Source organism: Labrus bergylta, chromosome 14 (genome assembly GCF_963930695.1).
Source record: "Labrus bergylta chromosome 14, fLabBer1.1, whole genome shotgun sequence".
Taxonomy (NCBI): domain Eukaryota; kingdom Metazoa; phylum Chordata; class Actinopteri; order Labriformes; family Labridae; genus Labrus; species Labrus bergylta.
Window position 1 is genome coordinate 10125704 of NC_089208.1, and position 17939 is coordinate 10143642.

A 17939-nucleotide genomic window follows, 5' to 3' on the forward strand; every position below is an offset into this window, starting at 1 on the left:
ATTCATAGTCGGAACAGATGGTGCTCCATCAATTTAGAATGGTTTGAGGTGATGCAGGAATCAAGACTAATGTTTCTATTCAGAACAAATATATCACCATTAGCTGCTACATGTGTCACTTCTGGAGGCTGTTTGCAGTCAGCCCTTTATCTGGGAAATGTTCTCTCTGTCTGTTGGCAAGGTGTCCCCGCTGTCTGCTGCTGTAGGTTAATGACACACCTAGGATGGGCTTACACCAGTCTGCTATTTCATGCTTGTCACTACAACAGCCATGTACTGTAATAGAGCCCTCATACTGACACAGTGACAGGATAAAGCTGCGTTTGTGGTCCATCTCAATTGTTCCACAGACATTATTTGAACAGGCTCCATTTGCGGGAAAAACACTGATTACCCAATGTGAACCTTTTTTGTGGATTGTTGAAATTGTTCACAGGCATAGCCTGTATTCAAGAAGTGAATTTATAGACTCTTATTTTGTAAGTAAAGCCAATGAGCGATGCCTTAAATTGGCATTATTTTAAAAAGCAGGGGGCCACTCTTCTGGTAGCAGCATAAAGCTAGTTTCTAGATTTTCTAGTTTCAAGTCTTATTCAAAACAGCATTATATTTATGTTGTAATTTAGGCTCGTAATTCGAGTTGAAGTGAGAAAAAAGCAGCTTTTGTGAACTAGGTTGGAGACATAACAATGCATATCAACCCTGTTGACCAAATGTTGTCTCTTCTGGTGAAAATCTTTTGTTGTAAGAGACTGACGCTCAAACTATCTAATTAAAGGCTACAAGAGGGATCACAAACACATAGGTAATGACAAGGTGGCTACATCCACTTCTTTAAAGCAACACTATGTATCTTTTCAACCTTAAAATAGAAGTTTCATAGTCGATCTGATAGTACAATTACTTTCAACAGCGAGAAAGGTGTCTATTGTATTTCTAAAGAACACCCCAGTCGCCTTCTTATAGCACTTTTTAAGTTTGGCAGCGGCCCGTGGATCTCTTGCAAGAAGTGCGTACAGCTTTACGGCACTAGTTCACACACCAACCAACCTCCAGGTAAAAACAAGCCAGTTAGCCTGACTCTGTAGGCTACTGTTTGACACGATGGCTGAGTCTAGACGTTAGAGGTCAGTGACAGATGAGGCTAAGAAGAGAAAAAGTGAGAGTGACCGAGAAAGAAGCCTCGAGGAAATATTGGACAGGCTTGGCGAGATCGAGTTATAACAAAATGTTAATGTAACACATGACATATACATGGTTGCAAACTGGTTTCACCAATGCCTAGCAAGTATTATGATTTGTTTCACGGCTAAAGATATCATGGCAACAGTTGAATACTCATACTCATAGGCTATACTCCACATGCAAACAGTTCGCAAACAACAGGACTGGGACACTAGCAGAGTCATATATGCGCAAAATCAAGATATATTCGTGCTTTGCCGGTAGACATGGTCCTCTGGCTTCTGAAAACGTCTTTGCCGGCCTCTGCTTTTTAACAAATACACGTTGTCGATGAGGTCGTGTTTTACATCAGTGCAGTTCCAATCAGAGGCCTACGGGGGGTGCTAAAGTGTACCAAACCGAATTCCTACATACTGTTGCTTTAACATTGCATAAATGCTCAAGTGTGTGGTGCCTTGTGCGTGTCCGACCACCCAACTTAATTTCCTATTATGGATTCCAAGACTAAGTTTTCTCATATTTAGCAATCTGTTACTCCCGTAAAAATCAGGCAACGAAACCCAGTTCTTTGATGAAGTGTTACTTTCCTTGTTGTCTAGTTGTAAGTAAATCTTAACCCCCAACTTAATCATGTCATGTACAGGAAATGAAAAGGAAAGATAAATATTCCACCTCTTCTCTTGTAGTTCCTAAGTTAGCGCCGTACTGAAAGAGAAGCATTTCTCTGGTGTCTAATCAATACATTGAAAGTTTTGCTTCAATAACATCATGTTACAAAGACATATGTTTTCGGTTTCTTGTGGTACAGCAACTACATTTCAAGATTTCACTGCAGCAAATCAAAGTGAATTGTGGAATAGATACACAGCAGCTATCTTCAAAGAATAGTGTACAGAGAAAGTCAGTTTATGTCAAGGCCTTGAACATATGTATTCTTCTTCAAGTAACATAGTGTAGGTGGTACTACATTCAGTGTTTGTAAAGTTTTAGGACTCACAAATCTTTGTGTTAACAACTTGTGGACTGAGGCTATACAGATAGAGAGAAGCAGACTGAATTATCAAATAGAGTATGCTTGGACTACATGGATGACGAGCAGCTGCCTTGTGTTGCTTGTAAAAGCTTTGTCTTGTTTCTGCACTTGTTAACATGCCATTACTATGAATTTTATCTGTTACATATTTCACAGCTTTACATATTATATGCACTCAGACTGCTGTGATTCAGCATTTTGACTCCAAAGTGAGCTGCAGGTCTTCTTCTCAGGGGCTCTGTTCAGTTTTGGCAATTACATTTCATCTCTCCTGATATGGTTCCTTCTTCTCTGCTGCTAATTATACTGTATGGTTAACTAAGCATGCGTTGTCACTGACAGAGGACCCAAACTGAATGCTGATCCAAAGCTCCAAAACAATTTACACCCAGATGTACAACCCGTCCTACATCATTACCATACAATATGTCCTCATCATCGCCTCTCCTTCTAAGGTGGAGAATCCATCGCAGTTTATTCAAGGCTACCGGGTTCTGTACCGGCAGACGTCAGGTCTACCCTCCCCAGGGCCGTGGCAGATAGAGGACCTGAAGGTCGCCTCGGAGAGGGACATAACTCTCTCAGGTCTGAAGAAAGGCATCGTGTATGAGATTAAAGTGCGGCCATACTTCAATGAGTTCCAGGGTGCAGACAGTGAATCCATGACGGCACGCACCATGGAAGAAGGTAAGCGTCAGTTCATTTACATTTCTCACAAAAAGTGATTTCTCTGCTGACTATGTAGAAAGAAATGAAAGATTAAGTTACTTATGCATGAGCAGATGCTCTTGTGTAAATGATTCTTCCTGCTTTTAAATTTGGTTGCCGCTAGTAATTGCTACAAGGCTAGATAGTAATGGATAATGGCATTTCAAGTACAACCACCCACACACGCATGCTACTGCGGTGCTAAGTCCCCTGTGTGTGAAAACAGGTCTCCCAGACAGCGCAGTGGGGGTCTGTGACAAGCTCGGGCCTCTGTGGCTCAGTATGCAGAGGGGGGAGGGCACAGACTGTCTCTTTTGACATAAGCCCAACTCTTACGCTGCTCCTCTGTGGACCCCTGCTGCCATGTCTCCGTCACACACCAACCATACCAGTGTTATATGAGCCTCCTATACCAGCACGCACACACACACATGCACACACACAAACAAACCCACACACACACATATTATGCCCATTTAGTTTATTTGTGATGCTGTTGTCCTTGTCCTCTTGAACTGCAGACCGATTGATCAGGTGTCAATTCTTTTAAGGAGAATTATTCATGGTATAGGATAGTGTAATATAAAAATAATTATTAGGTTATTACACATCTTTTAGTGTATTGCCTAAAAAATGACCTAAGAATTACCATTTTATTAAGACTGAGTCTAGTTGTGCAGTGAGAGTACTGTGTACTTTCCTTGGTACATTGAATACAGGAATTGCTAATAGCTAACATTTAGCTTAAAAGTCCAAATGTACACATACAATATCTTATAATATCTATATTTGTAAAAAAAAAAAAAAAAAACATAATGATGGTCAATTTAGCTCAAATCTGTAAACTTAGAAAAAAAAAGCAGAAGGGTCTTGGGTGAAAATAGTTCAATCCACTTCCTAAAATAACATTTATAAATAACAATCCCAAATCATTAACTCTGTCCACCACTTCCAACCACATGGAATCAACCGATGAATCCCTCCAATCATTACAAATACTAACAGGAAGTTAGTGATCTCAGGACATTTTAAATAAAGAGAGGGTCTAGATCATGCTCTATGTTATTTAATTAGACATTAATCCACAATGAGCAAGCACTTGGCAAACTTCCCCTAACAGACAAAAACTTCAAGTAGAACCAGACTAATTGGTGAAGAGCCATCTACAGCAGACGAATGGGGCTGAGGAAGGGAAAAGGGTGGATGGGGGGGCAACGTGCTTCGTAACTTATTCCAGGAAGTCATACCGTTGGTTTTGATGGTTATTAAAACGACTGTCATATCATTGCCATAGATCATTCTCGGCAGAAACTGAGCCAAGTCTACACTCCAATAAAGACCATGTGGCGATGATTTTTTTGTCCTACCAAAACAATATTAAGCAATGAAAGCAACTCGGTCAAAAATAATTTGTCAACAATATTTAAACAGATCTTACAGAAAACAGTAGTCCAAGAAATGTGTGGCAGATGAAGTTGAACAGATGAAGACCATTTGGTGCCAATTGCCTTTGTTAGAAATTGACCGGCTGCAGTCAACTACCGCTAAAACATAATCATTACACAAATTCTCACCTCTCACACCACAACATTGTTCAACATCAACATATTCAACACATACCAGACACACTGCTCAACCCCTCAACTCTCTTCTACCTCTCAAGTCCCCCTTACAAAGCACCTTCTCTCTTTCTCTCTATCGCTTCTTTCACTTCTTGCATCCTTTCTTAGGTATTTCATATAGTTTTGTAATGTATTTGCTGGTTGTAGTCTGATGTGTGTCTATTGATGTCTTAGTATTTTGCTGTCTTTATTTGTTTTTTTTTGTTGTTTTTTTTGTTTTTTTTACTGTATTTTGGAGTTGTTGTCCTGACTTTGTCTGTTTGTTTTTTTGTGTCTCATTTGTTATGTATATGTCACCAGTTTGTCACTCTATTGCAATCATTAAAAAAAAGAGTCAAATCCCTCTAATCATTTCAAAGCTGATCTTATTCTGACAAAGTTTGTGTTAAATTAAATGAATACTAAACGTAATTGTAATACAATCAACTCATTTTATCCTAACAACACTGAATCTATGTCATTATGTGTTGATTACTAATGTTTATTTAGTAAATAATAAGATTAAATTTAAGTTTTTACACTCTGTAAGTCATGAACACACACATAGGCTGAAATACACACATACTGCCGCCCCACAATACTTGAGCCCAATCCCAGTTATACACCACTTCCAAAGTGAGTAAATGCTTACTGTTGTGCTTATTTTACAAAAGTTGAGTTGTGGGGGTTCGTGTTGGTGGTGGGGGTGGTGTATTTTTTGTGGTTTCCTGCAGTTGGGTGCTGCATCAGCTGATCTGTGTGAAACAGCTTTACTGGGAGCAAGTTGTGCTGAAGACCATTAATGCATCCTCCTCCCAGTAGGAGAATAAGAGGAGGGGCTGTGAACAGGGGCAACCACTGGTGGAAAAAGAGAAACTCAGCTCACCGTAGCCCAATTAAAATGGCCACATAGGATCACTAGAGGTCTTTGCCGACTGGGGACTGAGCTCTACTGTAGTTATTTGGGATCCAGGAAATGAGGCATCGTAGTGCAGGGAAAAATTGGCTTGATCTGCAGATACTCTAGAGCCCCAAAATGTGCTGCTCTGCAGATTTCTGAGGAAAAACACTCGATATCCATCAAGGCAGATTGGGAATGTGGCAGTGCCTTTGTGAAAAACCTAGCAGAGGGCGTCTTTGGGGTCTTGCGGGGTCAAATCAGCTGATGTCTCTGACTGCATACAAGGGGAAATTGTGTATCAAGATAAATGATCCTCGCAAACCTTTGATGAGTTGTGAGAAAGAGAAATTTGGCCAGAGGCTGCAGGCTCTATGACCTCACTGTCATCACATTTGTCTAGAGGAACCTCACACTCTCCCCACCCCCCCACTCCATTCAAAGAAATGCTATTGTGTGCCAAATTTCCAGACAGGTATAGCTGCTAAGATGAAGATATACCGAAGGTCAGGGAGGAGAAAAGACAAGGCCATCCTGTGCGGAATGGAGTTCCTCTGCCTGGATAGATTTTATTGAACATTACAGGGGTGTTATATCTGGGACAGTGAGGTAGACGCTGAAATGTTTGCTAATTCCTGAATTAATTAGCTTAATTGATGCACTCATTAGCATAACAGGTTATGTTTAGCACTCTATATAGCAGGACATTAAGCAGCTTAAGTGCCTTTTGTTTAATTGCACAGCTGTGAGTAAAAAAACTGAAATGTTCCCTCAGACATTGAAGGCATTAATTGCTTTAAATTACTCTGCAGCTACAGTGTTCATGAGTCCTATCATCTGTATTAGTCACATTAATAACAATATAACCTCTGACCCTCTCTGCTGTTGTGAACAAGTATTCTAATATTTCCCTGAGTCATTATTACTGGTAGTGTAGCCATTATTCATCCTCAGGGATAGTTCCAGTATATTATATGTATATTAATATGGAAATTGCAGGACAACACTTAACGGTTCCTGTCTTCTCCTAATGTAAACCTTGGACTGAGTGGACCTGCTCCATCAGTTCGCTGAAGCAGCATCACTGGAATTACTTACATGAATGATGAGACATCCGCATTATCTTACAAAAGCTAGTTTCAGGTAGCATTTTCTTCTCAGCATAATCTTATTAATAATAATAATAATAATAATAATTTATTCTTTATTAATCCCGCGAGGGGAAATTCAGTTTTACACTCTGTCTAGTTAACATGCTACACAAACATAGGCCGAAATACACACATATGCACAAACAGGATCCTATGGACATGCATTAATGGAGGGGTCTCAGAGTGAGGGGGCTGCCCAAAGCGAGCGCTCCAGAGCGGTTTTTGGGGTTCGGTGCCTTGCTCAAGGGCAACTCAACAGTGCTCAGGAAGTGGACTGGCACCTCTCCAGCTACCAGACCAATTTCCGGACATGGTCCGTGCCGGGACCGGCGACCCTCCAATACCCAACCCAAGTCCCTACAGACTGAGCTACTGCCGCCCCAATTATTATTGAGAAACATTGTAAAACTGAATGTCACTCTTCTTCCCACTTTTTTTCATTGCTCATTCCACTCATATCCATGTAAACTGTGTAACAGTTGCTGATTTTATGCTCTCCGTTGTCTCGTGGGAATTGTGTGCAGCAGCTATCGTGTGAGGCAGTATTCAGGACGTAGCACGGTGGTGTTCGACAAAACAATGGAAATGAGAAGATAAAACGCCACTTCTGAATCGAGCTGGTGTTCTCACTCGTTCTTTATCTCTCCTGAGGTAGAAAGATGTGTAATAAAAATTGTTGATCGACGGATTTTGGCTCAAGCCTAAGGATTATTTAGCCAATCCAGATGTGCAATTTCCACTACTTAACAATTTGTAACTCAACAACATCACTACAATTTGGTGTTCCCCTGCTAGTAAAAATAAATGCAACATCTGGATATTGCAGCTCGACCAATGAACAGCTTTATGTCTTTTTTTTTTTTTTTTCCTTTTAAAAAAAAATCTGATTTACAATAACAAATCATAAACCAGCTGTTTACAACTAAAGTTTTCTTCATAAAGAATAATCCATGGCTGGGGGCGCTTTGGGCTCCATTTGATGCGCTTGTTTGTTTGTTTTTACATAAATATATTCTTGATTGTGATTTGATTTGGTGAAATTTGGCCTTCAAAAGTTTAATGTTTGCATTAAGACTGATGAACCAGAGAGCCACATCAATTTCCTTCCACTGCAAATCACCTTCATTTGTATTGATTAGTGTCAAGAAAAGACTTAAAGATATTTTTGAGATGCTACCTCAGCAGAAATACTTGTGTGTGATATACAGTATAAGAGCTGGGTCATTTTCTGATCTTCATATTTTACTGCTGGTCTTTTAGTAACTCTTCAGTCAAAACACTCTGAAGTCTGGATACAGATATCCTCGATAACTGTATTAGAAATAAACTGCATCCCATTTGGCAGATCAAATATCCTCTGTACTGACAGACTGTTAGATGTTACTTGTCAGATAGCACTTTTTCAAAAACAAGTTACAAAGTGCTGTGCTGAAATGCCACGTCTCTTTGGAGACTCTCTTTGAAGCGTCAGTTAAATCATTTAGTGAAGTTTATTTTTCATCTTTCAAGCTAAATCAAATTCTGTTGTTTTGCTGTTATTTCTCATCTGAGTTTACTACTCATACTCTTGATGCAGCATTTACACTACGTATCTCGATACAACCCTTATTTTCTGTTGCCTCTATGAGACACATGTTTAGCGCGTTTCACTCCAGCCAATTAGGGAACCAATCCCATCTGGAGAATTTAAAATCAAAACAAGAGAATCCCCCATCATGGCCCACCTGCTTTGGCTTCTCTGCTCTGCTTTGACGTTCAGTGCCTTGCTCACACTACACAGCAGATAGCATTCTTATTTTGCAGCTCCTTAATTGGGTTCGGAGCAGTTATTTCATCCTCTCAGTCACAACATAATGACAGTTTTAATGGAAATCACTAGAAACTATGCGCCCAGAGCAGTCATGCAAGCCCACTCATTGAGACATGAAGATGTGCTCGCTTACATTGACATGCATGGTTTTTACCTCCTGCTGCCTGAAGACTCTTTATTTCACAGATCTGTCCATGAAGGTCATCAGAACAGATTGATACATTTGAAAAAAAATAGTCCTATCAAAAGAGGGAAATTTGAATTTGGCACCGTAAGGCATATCGTGTCTGCTGACCATCTCAGAATCCTCATTATACGACATGGAGATGGACCATTTTCATTCAGATATGATATGCAAAATTGAATACAGCTACTTTGGAAGCATTTACGTGTGGCCATAATGGTTCTAATCCATTATGGAAGTGATGTTAGCTGCTGGGCTCTGCCATTTGTTCTTGGCAGGGCGAATTTAACTCCTGTTTTAACTTGCTGCTCTGCTTGGAATGGTTTTGATTTATGCAATTAGTAAAGTGCAGTTTGGACGACTAATGCTTAGTGCACACAACTTATGGTGCCAGTAAGATAATAGATTTTTTTAAACGAGTAAATTAGAACAATGGTGCATTTCAAGGTCCAAGTGCATCCTAGTTATGTGCAAACATTTTACCGTTAAAATATGAAATTGAGATGAAGTGCTCAGCTCGCCATCTGCTACACTGGCTTGGAAAATACTTTGTTGTATGCCTTGCTCTATGAATATGAAGTGAGTAAGTGGGTGAGACAAATCCTTCTTTGACATGAGAAAAAAAAAAACAGGAACAATATGGTACATCATTTATTCTTTTTCCCTCTTGTATTTACATTCTTTCCTTAACGCTCTTTGACCCACCAGCACCTGGTGCACCGCCACAGCAAGTGACAGTGTTGACAGTCGGGAGCCATAACAGCACATCCATCAGCGTGTCATGGGACCCTCCCCCCTCTGATGAGCAGAATGGCATCATCCAGGAGTACAAGGTAAGATCAGACCTGATCCACTGTATGAAAGTATATGTTTTATTAATGCTCTGCAAAACCTCACAATGAATTCTGTCTGGCGTGTCTGTCTCTTACAGATCTGGTGTCTGGCCAACGAAACCCGCTTTCACGTCAATAAGTCTGTGGACGCAACCATCCGATCAGTGGTGGTCGGGGGGCTGCAGGCTGGGGTGCAGTACCACGTGGAGGTGGCTGCAGGCACTAGTGCAGGGGTGGGGGTCAAGAGCAAACCCCAGCTCATCATCTTGGGTAATCCACTCAAACACACACACACACACTAAACCTGGAGTCAAATGAAATGACCTAATAATGGGGGACCTGGGGTCTCCTTCACAGATCAGGGGGCTCTGGAAAAATGATTTATCAATTTATTGCACTTGAAGAAAAGAAGATTGCGCTTTACAAACGCAGACGTCCAATGAGAAATCAATAGCGTTTCATTAAGCATAGTGTCTGGTAACACTGCCAAGTACTGTTAGCCATATCAATAATCCTCTTCAATATGTGGGCAGCTGGCGCTAACAAAGTAGACAGTGTTTTTGTGGGAGCTTATCAGACTATCACATCTTATCAAATGGCTAAAGGATGCCCAGAGTATATTAGCCAAGAATCAATATGGCAGCCCAGGCCAGATGCTCTTCATCTGTGACTTTTGACTGATATATAATAACACCTTTAACGTGCAGAGAGAAGGGGAAAACACAGGCATGTGGACCACAGCTTAATGATGGGGAGGGGGCGACGGGGCGGGGTTGGGTGGTGGTGGTGGTGGTGGTGGTGGTGGTGGAGGTGGGGTGTTCCTGCTGGAGACTGTGAATCTAATTTCACAGCACAGTAGCCGCAACAGAAAATCAAACTCTGTCAGAGCTGCTCTGTCAATCTCGTGTCTTGCAGCTCAAGTTGATAAGTGCACTGCTGAATTGATTTACTCTGCCTCTGTATTGGATGCACTGATGCTGTTTGAAAAAAAAAAAAAAAAAAATCATTTATTATTATTGTTTTGTTTTTAACATGCTCAAACTCCCAGGATGATGCTGTTTCTTTATGGGGTTTTTTTCTGTCTCTATTTTCTTTGAAGTGCATTATTTGACACAATCAATAAGTATGTTGCTTTTGTAGAAAATATGTTTCCTCAAAGATTCCTGGCCAGTAAAGCACATGAATTAAGCTTATCTGCTCATTGCTGTTTTTATGAATAATATCTAGCATTTTTTGCACTTTGTATACCACTATGGAGATTGAATTGATTTTTTTTTGTGTTCATTTCATTTTTTAATCCCAAATGATTTTCATGCACAGCAGCTATTTGAAATGCAATCATTTCTTCATTTGTACTGTAATATCAACATTCAACCTTTCATTCTTGTCTTTTCCTCTTTTGTTTGTATCGTGTATTCCCCCCCCCTCCCCAGGTGCAGAGCTGAGAGACATAATGACGGGATCAGAGGGCAACAACAGCATCTCAGACGTGGTCAAGCAGCCGGCCTTCATCGCCGGGTTAGGAGGCGCCTGCTGGATCGTCCTCATGGGCTTCAGCGCCTGGCTGTACTGGAGGAGGAAAAAGAGGAAGGGACTCAGCAACTATGCAGGTAAGAAAAACAATTTACATGGTTCTGCATCAACACAGAATCTCAAAGCACACTGGGTCTCTCCGTCCAATGAAAGCTGATGTCATCACAGATGCGACTCCATTTGAGACAACTAAAAAGCAGAACAAAGGGTATATATTCAGCGCGGGTGGAAATAGGCCCTATTGACTTTAATTCAGTGTGCACTGATGTGCATCGACTGTGCTGAGTTCCATCAGTGCCGCACCTCAACACTCTAATACATTCATGCGAGATAAGTAATTTAACATCCCCTTCCATTACCGGACCATGGCTTGTGTTGTTTGCACATTAACACGAGGCGCTCCGAGGTTAGCATATGAAATATTCTCATCCCTCTGTGAGTCAAGCATATAGCTCTGTGCCATTATTATAATGTGTAAGGCAGTTTTCATTACAGTGACGTGGGGAAAGGGTGCCGTGATTTCCTGATTCCAAAGGGATTTACGTGATTGAGTGCTGCATCCCTGATTCCTTCTCTAAAACATATTGAAGAGTTTAGTTCAAAACAACACATTTCCCTATTAAAGTGTGATAGGAGAATGATAGGAGGAAGAGAATTGCCCTGATTCCCTAATATCTACTGTATATAGATACATGGCTATAAGGAATGTAGTTCATTTCAGAACACTCTTTTTGCCCCTCTCTTATGAGACAACCCCATCATGCTCCAGTTTGTTATTTCTAAGAAATGAATAAATGAAATGATGATGGTGCAGAGGCACCAGGCTTACGAGGTCAAGTGTGTAACCTTTATTTCAACTTTAGCCCTCAGGGCAATCAAGAGTAATGCAGAAAATGCTGCTGAAGTGGTTTGATGCATTAGTGCCTCCAGTTTCATCAAAATCGAATGGGTTACATTACACCATGGTTTTTATTCTTATTCATCATTTGTACCTTGTCTTTTGCATTGCAGTTCAGTCCTTCACCTTTACCCGTGCAGGTATGTGTTGTACTTTAATATATTACAATAATAGCACATACAGTTAGCTGCCTATATTGCTGGTGGCATCAGTTGTCATTCAAACTGATATTAGTGATACGCATTTTCAGACAAAATAATTGTAATTTAACGTTTTTTTCTTTGTCCTCCCTCTTTTCTCCACAAGTTACATTCCAAAGAGACAGAGGCCTGATCAGAAACGGAAGGTAAGAATTTAAATGAACTTATAAAATCCATGAAACCCCACAGCTTAACCTTTACCCGCTAACATTTTAGCTCAAAACTCCATACGCCACCACACTGACAAGAGCCTGTTGTTAATACCTATAATGAAGAGTTCCATGATGAATAGAATTTGCATGCATGTTATGATATTCGCCCCTGCTTGCTCATATCAGTGTATGATTTGCACTGATGTACACTTGATGAAATCATTAATCACGCCTTTCAAGCGAGTGCTACCAATTAATGCAGGTGGGCCGCTGTTTATTTTCGCCGGCTGCCTCTCTGTTCACTGGAGGGTGTTGGCAGAGTGAGAGGTCATGGGAGGAAGGGAAAGGTGATGAATGTGCTCTTTGAAAAAGCTTGGCGTATGGTACACTGTGATGGGTTTCTAACAACAAAGTGTTAGACCTTGAGACTCCACTCTGGGAGAGTTTGCTGCCTGCTCAGAAAATGCCCAAAGTGGAGTGACGTTTACCTCTGTATCCATTGAATATCAAAGTGTACTGAAACAGCAAAAGAAGGGGGTGAATTTTCCTTTGCGGAAAATGAAAGAATCTTCATTTTTATTCCTCTCCATGCCCTCTTCTGTTTTGTCACACCTAAGCAAGCAGATAAGCCCCCAGCTAGAACAAATGTTGCAAATAATGGACTAAAAATAAACACTTTCCTTCTTGCCTGACCCTTTTTGGTGTGCATGAGTGTGCTTTTTCACACTATTCTCCTGTATGTGTTGATGTGTTGATGTTTGCATATGTTGCTAAGTAAATGTATGCAAATGTATGCACATGCTTGTGCATTTTAAAATGGAAATTATTGATGTAATTGTTTGAACACCTTTGAGCTATCACTAAGTCAGCTGTGAACAATTCCCCTGACGCTTGGCAAGCCAGGCTCAGTAGGAAAATTCAGTGTGGCTGCACGTTAAGAAAGCATATGTGGACAAGGAATGCATGAGGCATGTGAGTGTTTAGCCATTCTTATAGCAGTTTATACAAAGAGCTATTAAAATGGTCTCTTTTTTTTTTCTCCCTGAATTGCCGCCCACAACTTCCCTACATTGAAGTCAAAGCATGCATTCATGAGCATTGTATTTCACTAAGACAAAATGACACGGTAGCTTTCCTTAAACTACCTAATGGGCTTTTGCTGTCTCTGTTGCTATGGAGACGGTGCACCAGTGTAGCCGATCTGCCAGAGGCTGTCCATGATTCTCAATTTAAAATGTAAATTTGTGTTGTGCTAAGGCTCCAAAGTGGATTTAGTGAGTATTTAGGCCTGCCTTGTATCTCCGGGGAGAGTTCGCAGTGTTGGTGGAGTTACGGGGCGGCAGAAGTCTGATTTATAGACTTGCCATTTTATGTCTCTCTGTTGTTTATTGTTGCTTGTGTGCGCAGGGGGCTGCTCCACAGGCGAGAATATGCTGAATGAGTTTTCACATCAATTTGTTGTTGATGCAGCAGGAGGAAAATGGGTAATACTGTTCCAGTGCAGGCTAGTGATTTAACCATGTCTTTCCCCCTTCTCCTCAATCTCTTTTGTTTTCTCTACAAACGTCCTCTCGACAGCCGCCCAGGGTTGCTGAAAGCAGGCGACCAAGGTCTACCCTGGTTGGCTGACTCGTGGCCCTCCACCAGCCTCCCGGCAAACGGCGGCTTAGGGAGTCCAAAGGGCGGTAGCAACTTTGGCCGAGGAGGTAAGACACATAAACAGGGTCGGGGTGATGGGAAATACAGTTTTAGCCTGGATGGACAGTTTTGATGCTCATCCATTGGGAAGTACAGTGACAAGACACACAAGCACAGACAAACACACACACAAATTAAAACAGCCTTCAAGGGCTTCACTAATTTGATTTGACAAGCTTGATATTTGGCTTGAGTTGATGTTATTTGCATTTACTTTTGCCATCAATTCTTTCAAATTATTAGTCATTATGATTTTTTTCCCCATGGTGTTATGCTATTGATAGTAAAGTATAGCCTATGTATTGGCAACATGTATTTGTCTGTTAGCATGTTCTCTTAGCCAATTGGAACCCTGCTGAGCTGCAGGCTTCATATGTGCATGACAGTAGAGCTGAAGGTTAGCGCAGTTTGAATAGCCCCCTCGTGAACACTCCAACGGGCTCCCACAGCGCTTTGCATGCTAATTATGGTTGTAGATAATCACTTTCATTTATATCAAGTCCATTTGAGACCTGTGTTTAACTAATACCGAGCGCCAGAGCAGCAGGGATTGTTAATGACCTTAAAGATCGTTAACTTCATGTCAACTCAACTCTCCATGATCCCTTTTCCCTTTTCAATCCGTTTTTTGTTTCAGATGTTTTACCGTCCGCGGCAGTGGAGAAAACGGGCACCATGCTGTCTGATGGTGCCATCTACAGCAGTATTGACTTCATGGGGAAGGCAGGCTACAGCAGCCCGGCACGAGTCAGCCAGCCCACCCCCTACGCCACCACGCAGATACTCCAGTCCAACAGCTTCCACGAGCTGGCTGTGGACAGGCCAGATCCCCGCTGGAAGGCATCCCTGCAGGCCCAGCAGGAGATGGCAAACCTGGGCTACTCGCTAACGGACAGACGCCCTGGCAGTGGTACGAGCCACCCTGAAAATAGAGATAAATTTTGTTTTTTATTTGGTGTGATGTTTGCTTCCTTTTGATGTATCTCCAGTCCCTGTGGATTTCATACAGCTTTAATAGCTAGTACAAGCAACATTTGCCACAAAATGATAAGTGTGTGGGACCTTTTTTTCTCCAGGAAAAGTACCACGAGGAAGTTTGCAATCTAAGCCACGAAAGAGCAAAATAAAAAAGGAGGGAATTTATTTACATATTCACAGAAAATGGACCCTTAGGATAATGTTCTTAATTACTCTTCTGTCTTCATCACAATTCTACCCTGGGAGCTTATCTAGCCCTAGAAATGTCACACAATCATGACGCATTTCTTAAGGGTTAACTTGATTAGGGATGGCGGAAAAATCCCTCAGTGTTATTTATGCAGTGAATATACATTGACCAAAGTCATGGAGACATTTCTGTCTGTTTTTTTTTTTTTTTGCTCAATGTGCTCAGCTAAATGTCAGGCCTACGAGAGATAAAGTAGAGCAAGCTGTGAGGAATCAACTTAAAGGGGTTTTCCGCAGGTTTTGATGCCTCTTTAGGAAATGTCAACATTTAGAAAAAGTCCTAATGTGCTGTCAGGACACAGAAAGGAAAAATAACGAACACTGGTTGGGAGACGGATTTGAAAAAAGTTCAGATTGCAGAGAGAGATAGACGACAGTTTGTGAGGTAAAGCTGTGTATGTGTGCATGTGACAGTAAGACATACAGTAGGTTTGCGTGCACAGCATGCAGGGATTTTTCAGTATTTTGAAGACGCGTCTAAACTCCATTCCATCTTTTTCAACCCAGGTGCAAAGGTTGGGAAGAAAAAGAAGGTGAAGGGTGGAACAAAGGGCTCTAAATCAAACGGGACATGTTGGGCGAACATTCCCCTGCCTCCACCACCCATGCACCCTCTTCCTGGTACTGAGGTTGACCTTGACCGCTACCCTCAGGAGAACCACGGAGGAGGGTGAGACACATTCATATCTCATCAATCTCTGTCTTCACAAACACAAAAAAAACATATGTCGGCAGAAGAAACAAACGCAAATGCAGAGGTCACCATATCCTGCACCTGTGCAAACTGTGTATGTTTATTTTTATTTGTTTTCCTATCATATAAATTGGACAGGAGCCGGACACAGTTTAAACGATATTGAGATACACCCAGCTGCCTTTTTTTTTAACTAAATACTGTATGTTTGTATTAGGCTTTTAAACACATGAAGCTTCCGATGGGAGGTAAAGAAATCAACATTCTGATCATATTTGGTTGATTTATTTTAGAATAGTGGCTCATTGTAAGTGGTAAGAACATTTGCTTTTACTAAATCCAAACCATTCTCTTCTAGTATTTTACCGCCTGTGTTGCAAAGTCTTTTTGTTCAGTTACCAGAATAACAAATGCTTCTAATACAACCTTTAAAATGCAGCACCATCGAAGCCACAGTCAATACACCGATCTTATACTGTAATTTATAACCCCCCTACCCCAAAATCAACATATTATGTATCTTATCCCTGCCTCTAGTACTACTGATTCAGAGAGCCAAAGACAAACAAATTCATTTAAAATATCCCTTAAAACCAAAGTGTGGGCCTCCAAAATCAACACAAACTAAAAGCGCTTTAAGTTTAGCTTTAACTTAATCGAAGCAGCTAAAAGCAACAAACAATAATCCTAAGAACACACTTACATAATCCTAAGAACACACTTATTTTGTAGCATTACTTATTTATAGCATTTATTTATATTTATTGCATCTCATTAATCCAGCCATCCAGATTTACCTAATAATTCACTATTTTTGTCTACACCTGTAAATTTTGCAATTACTGTACATAGCACAGACTATTGCACTTTCTGCTTATTTGCACTTCTGGTGAGATGCCAAACCTCATTTCGTTACTCTATACTTGTATATGTGTAATGACAATAAAGTTGAATCTCATCTCATCTCATCATCTCAAAGGATGGATGAATGGATGATTGGTGGATGGATCAATGCATCAATGGATGGATGATGGATCGATTGATGAATGGATGATGGATGGATGATGGATGAATGGATGACTTGATGGATGGATGGATTGGTGGATGGATGGATTGGTGGATGGATCAATGGATGATGAATGGATTGATGGATGGTTGGATGATGGATGAATGGATGATTGGTGAATGGATTTATATCATCTCGTCCCAAAATTAAAGTTTTGAATAACACAGGAATCATTTTGTCCACACGCCAGGTATGACAGCAACAGTTGGGCCCCTCCCATGTCTGTCCAGACCTACCGCCATCAGAATTTGGACAATGACGTCGAAGAGGAGAGAGGTCCCACTCCTCCTCTGAGAGGACGATCCTCCTCGCCAGGAGCTGCTACCTTCGGCCAACCGTCATCTTCCTCCCTCAGCTCGGCCCACCATGAGGAAATGCAGTCCATTCTGCAGGCCCACTTGGATGAGCTGACAAGGGCTTACCAATATGAGGTGGCCAAGCAGGCATGGTAAGGATAAGCAACCACAATTTGGGACCTGCTTTGTCCTTTGATTTGGTGCCTTCTCTATTAAAAAAAAAAAAGAAACATTATATTGTTTGAAATGTGTGCATCTGAATTTGGTTCAAAATAGTTCCCCTTGCATGGTAGAAGAAAAACCTGTCATTTGATACATTTTATTCTGACAATAGTTTGGGTTTTGCATATCAATAGCTATTTTTGAGCGTCTTATGAGCTGCTATTTACATGTGTCAGCCCGAATCTGCAATCTCCGTTTCTTCAGAGGGATAAAAAACACATCTTCATTGATTACACCTTTGATGGAGCGTTGGAAAACTTGACAAGTCAGTGGTGACACGTGTTGGAGGCTAATGACTGGGTTTACTCTAACATGCTGTTCTGACATCAGTAAATAGAGCTGGTAATTATGCATGCTTCTCCTCTATGGCGGGATGTGAGCCATCATGGAGGACAGCTGTGGAGGAGATAACAGGCATGTTGGTGACAGCCCTGCCCATCCACATATCCTTTATCCAGTCCAATTACAACTTCATTGTGTTAGCACAACACACACCAGCCCGGATAAAGTAATCAGGGAAATCACTGCAGGCATTCATAGTGTCTGCATC

General features: G+C 41.1%; 1 protein-coding gene across 3 annotated transcripts in view; it reads left to right on the forward strand.

Moving 5' to 3' along the window:
• The window catches only part of LOC109981461 (roundabout homolog 2), an 86398-nt gene that overhangs the window by 63218 nt on the left and 5241 nt on the right, over window positions 1-17939 (forward strand). For all 3 annotated transcript variants that reach the window (XM_065963120.1, XM_065963121.1, XM_065963122.1), the window contains 10 exons: window positions 2674-2905; window positions 9279-9403; window positions 9502-9673; window positions 10837-11013; window positions 11948-11974; window positions 12141-12180; window positions 13765-13892; window positions 14522-14794; window positions 15619-15781; window positions 17062-17319. In XM_065963120.1, coding sequence (XP_065819192.1) covers window positions 2674-2905; window positions 9279-9403; window positions 9502-9673; window positions 10837-11013; window positions 11948-11974; window positions 12141-12180; window positions 13765-13892; window positions 14522-14794; window positions 15619-15781; window positions 17062-17319 — 1595 coding nt within the window. The remainder of the gene's footprint in view (window positions 1-2673; window positions 2906-9278; window positions 9404-9501; window positions 9674-10836; window positions 11014-11947; window positions 11975-12140; window positions 12181-13764; window positions 13893-14521; window positions 14795-15618; window positions 15782-17061; window positions 17320-17939) is intronic.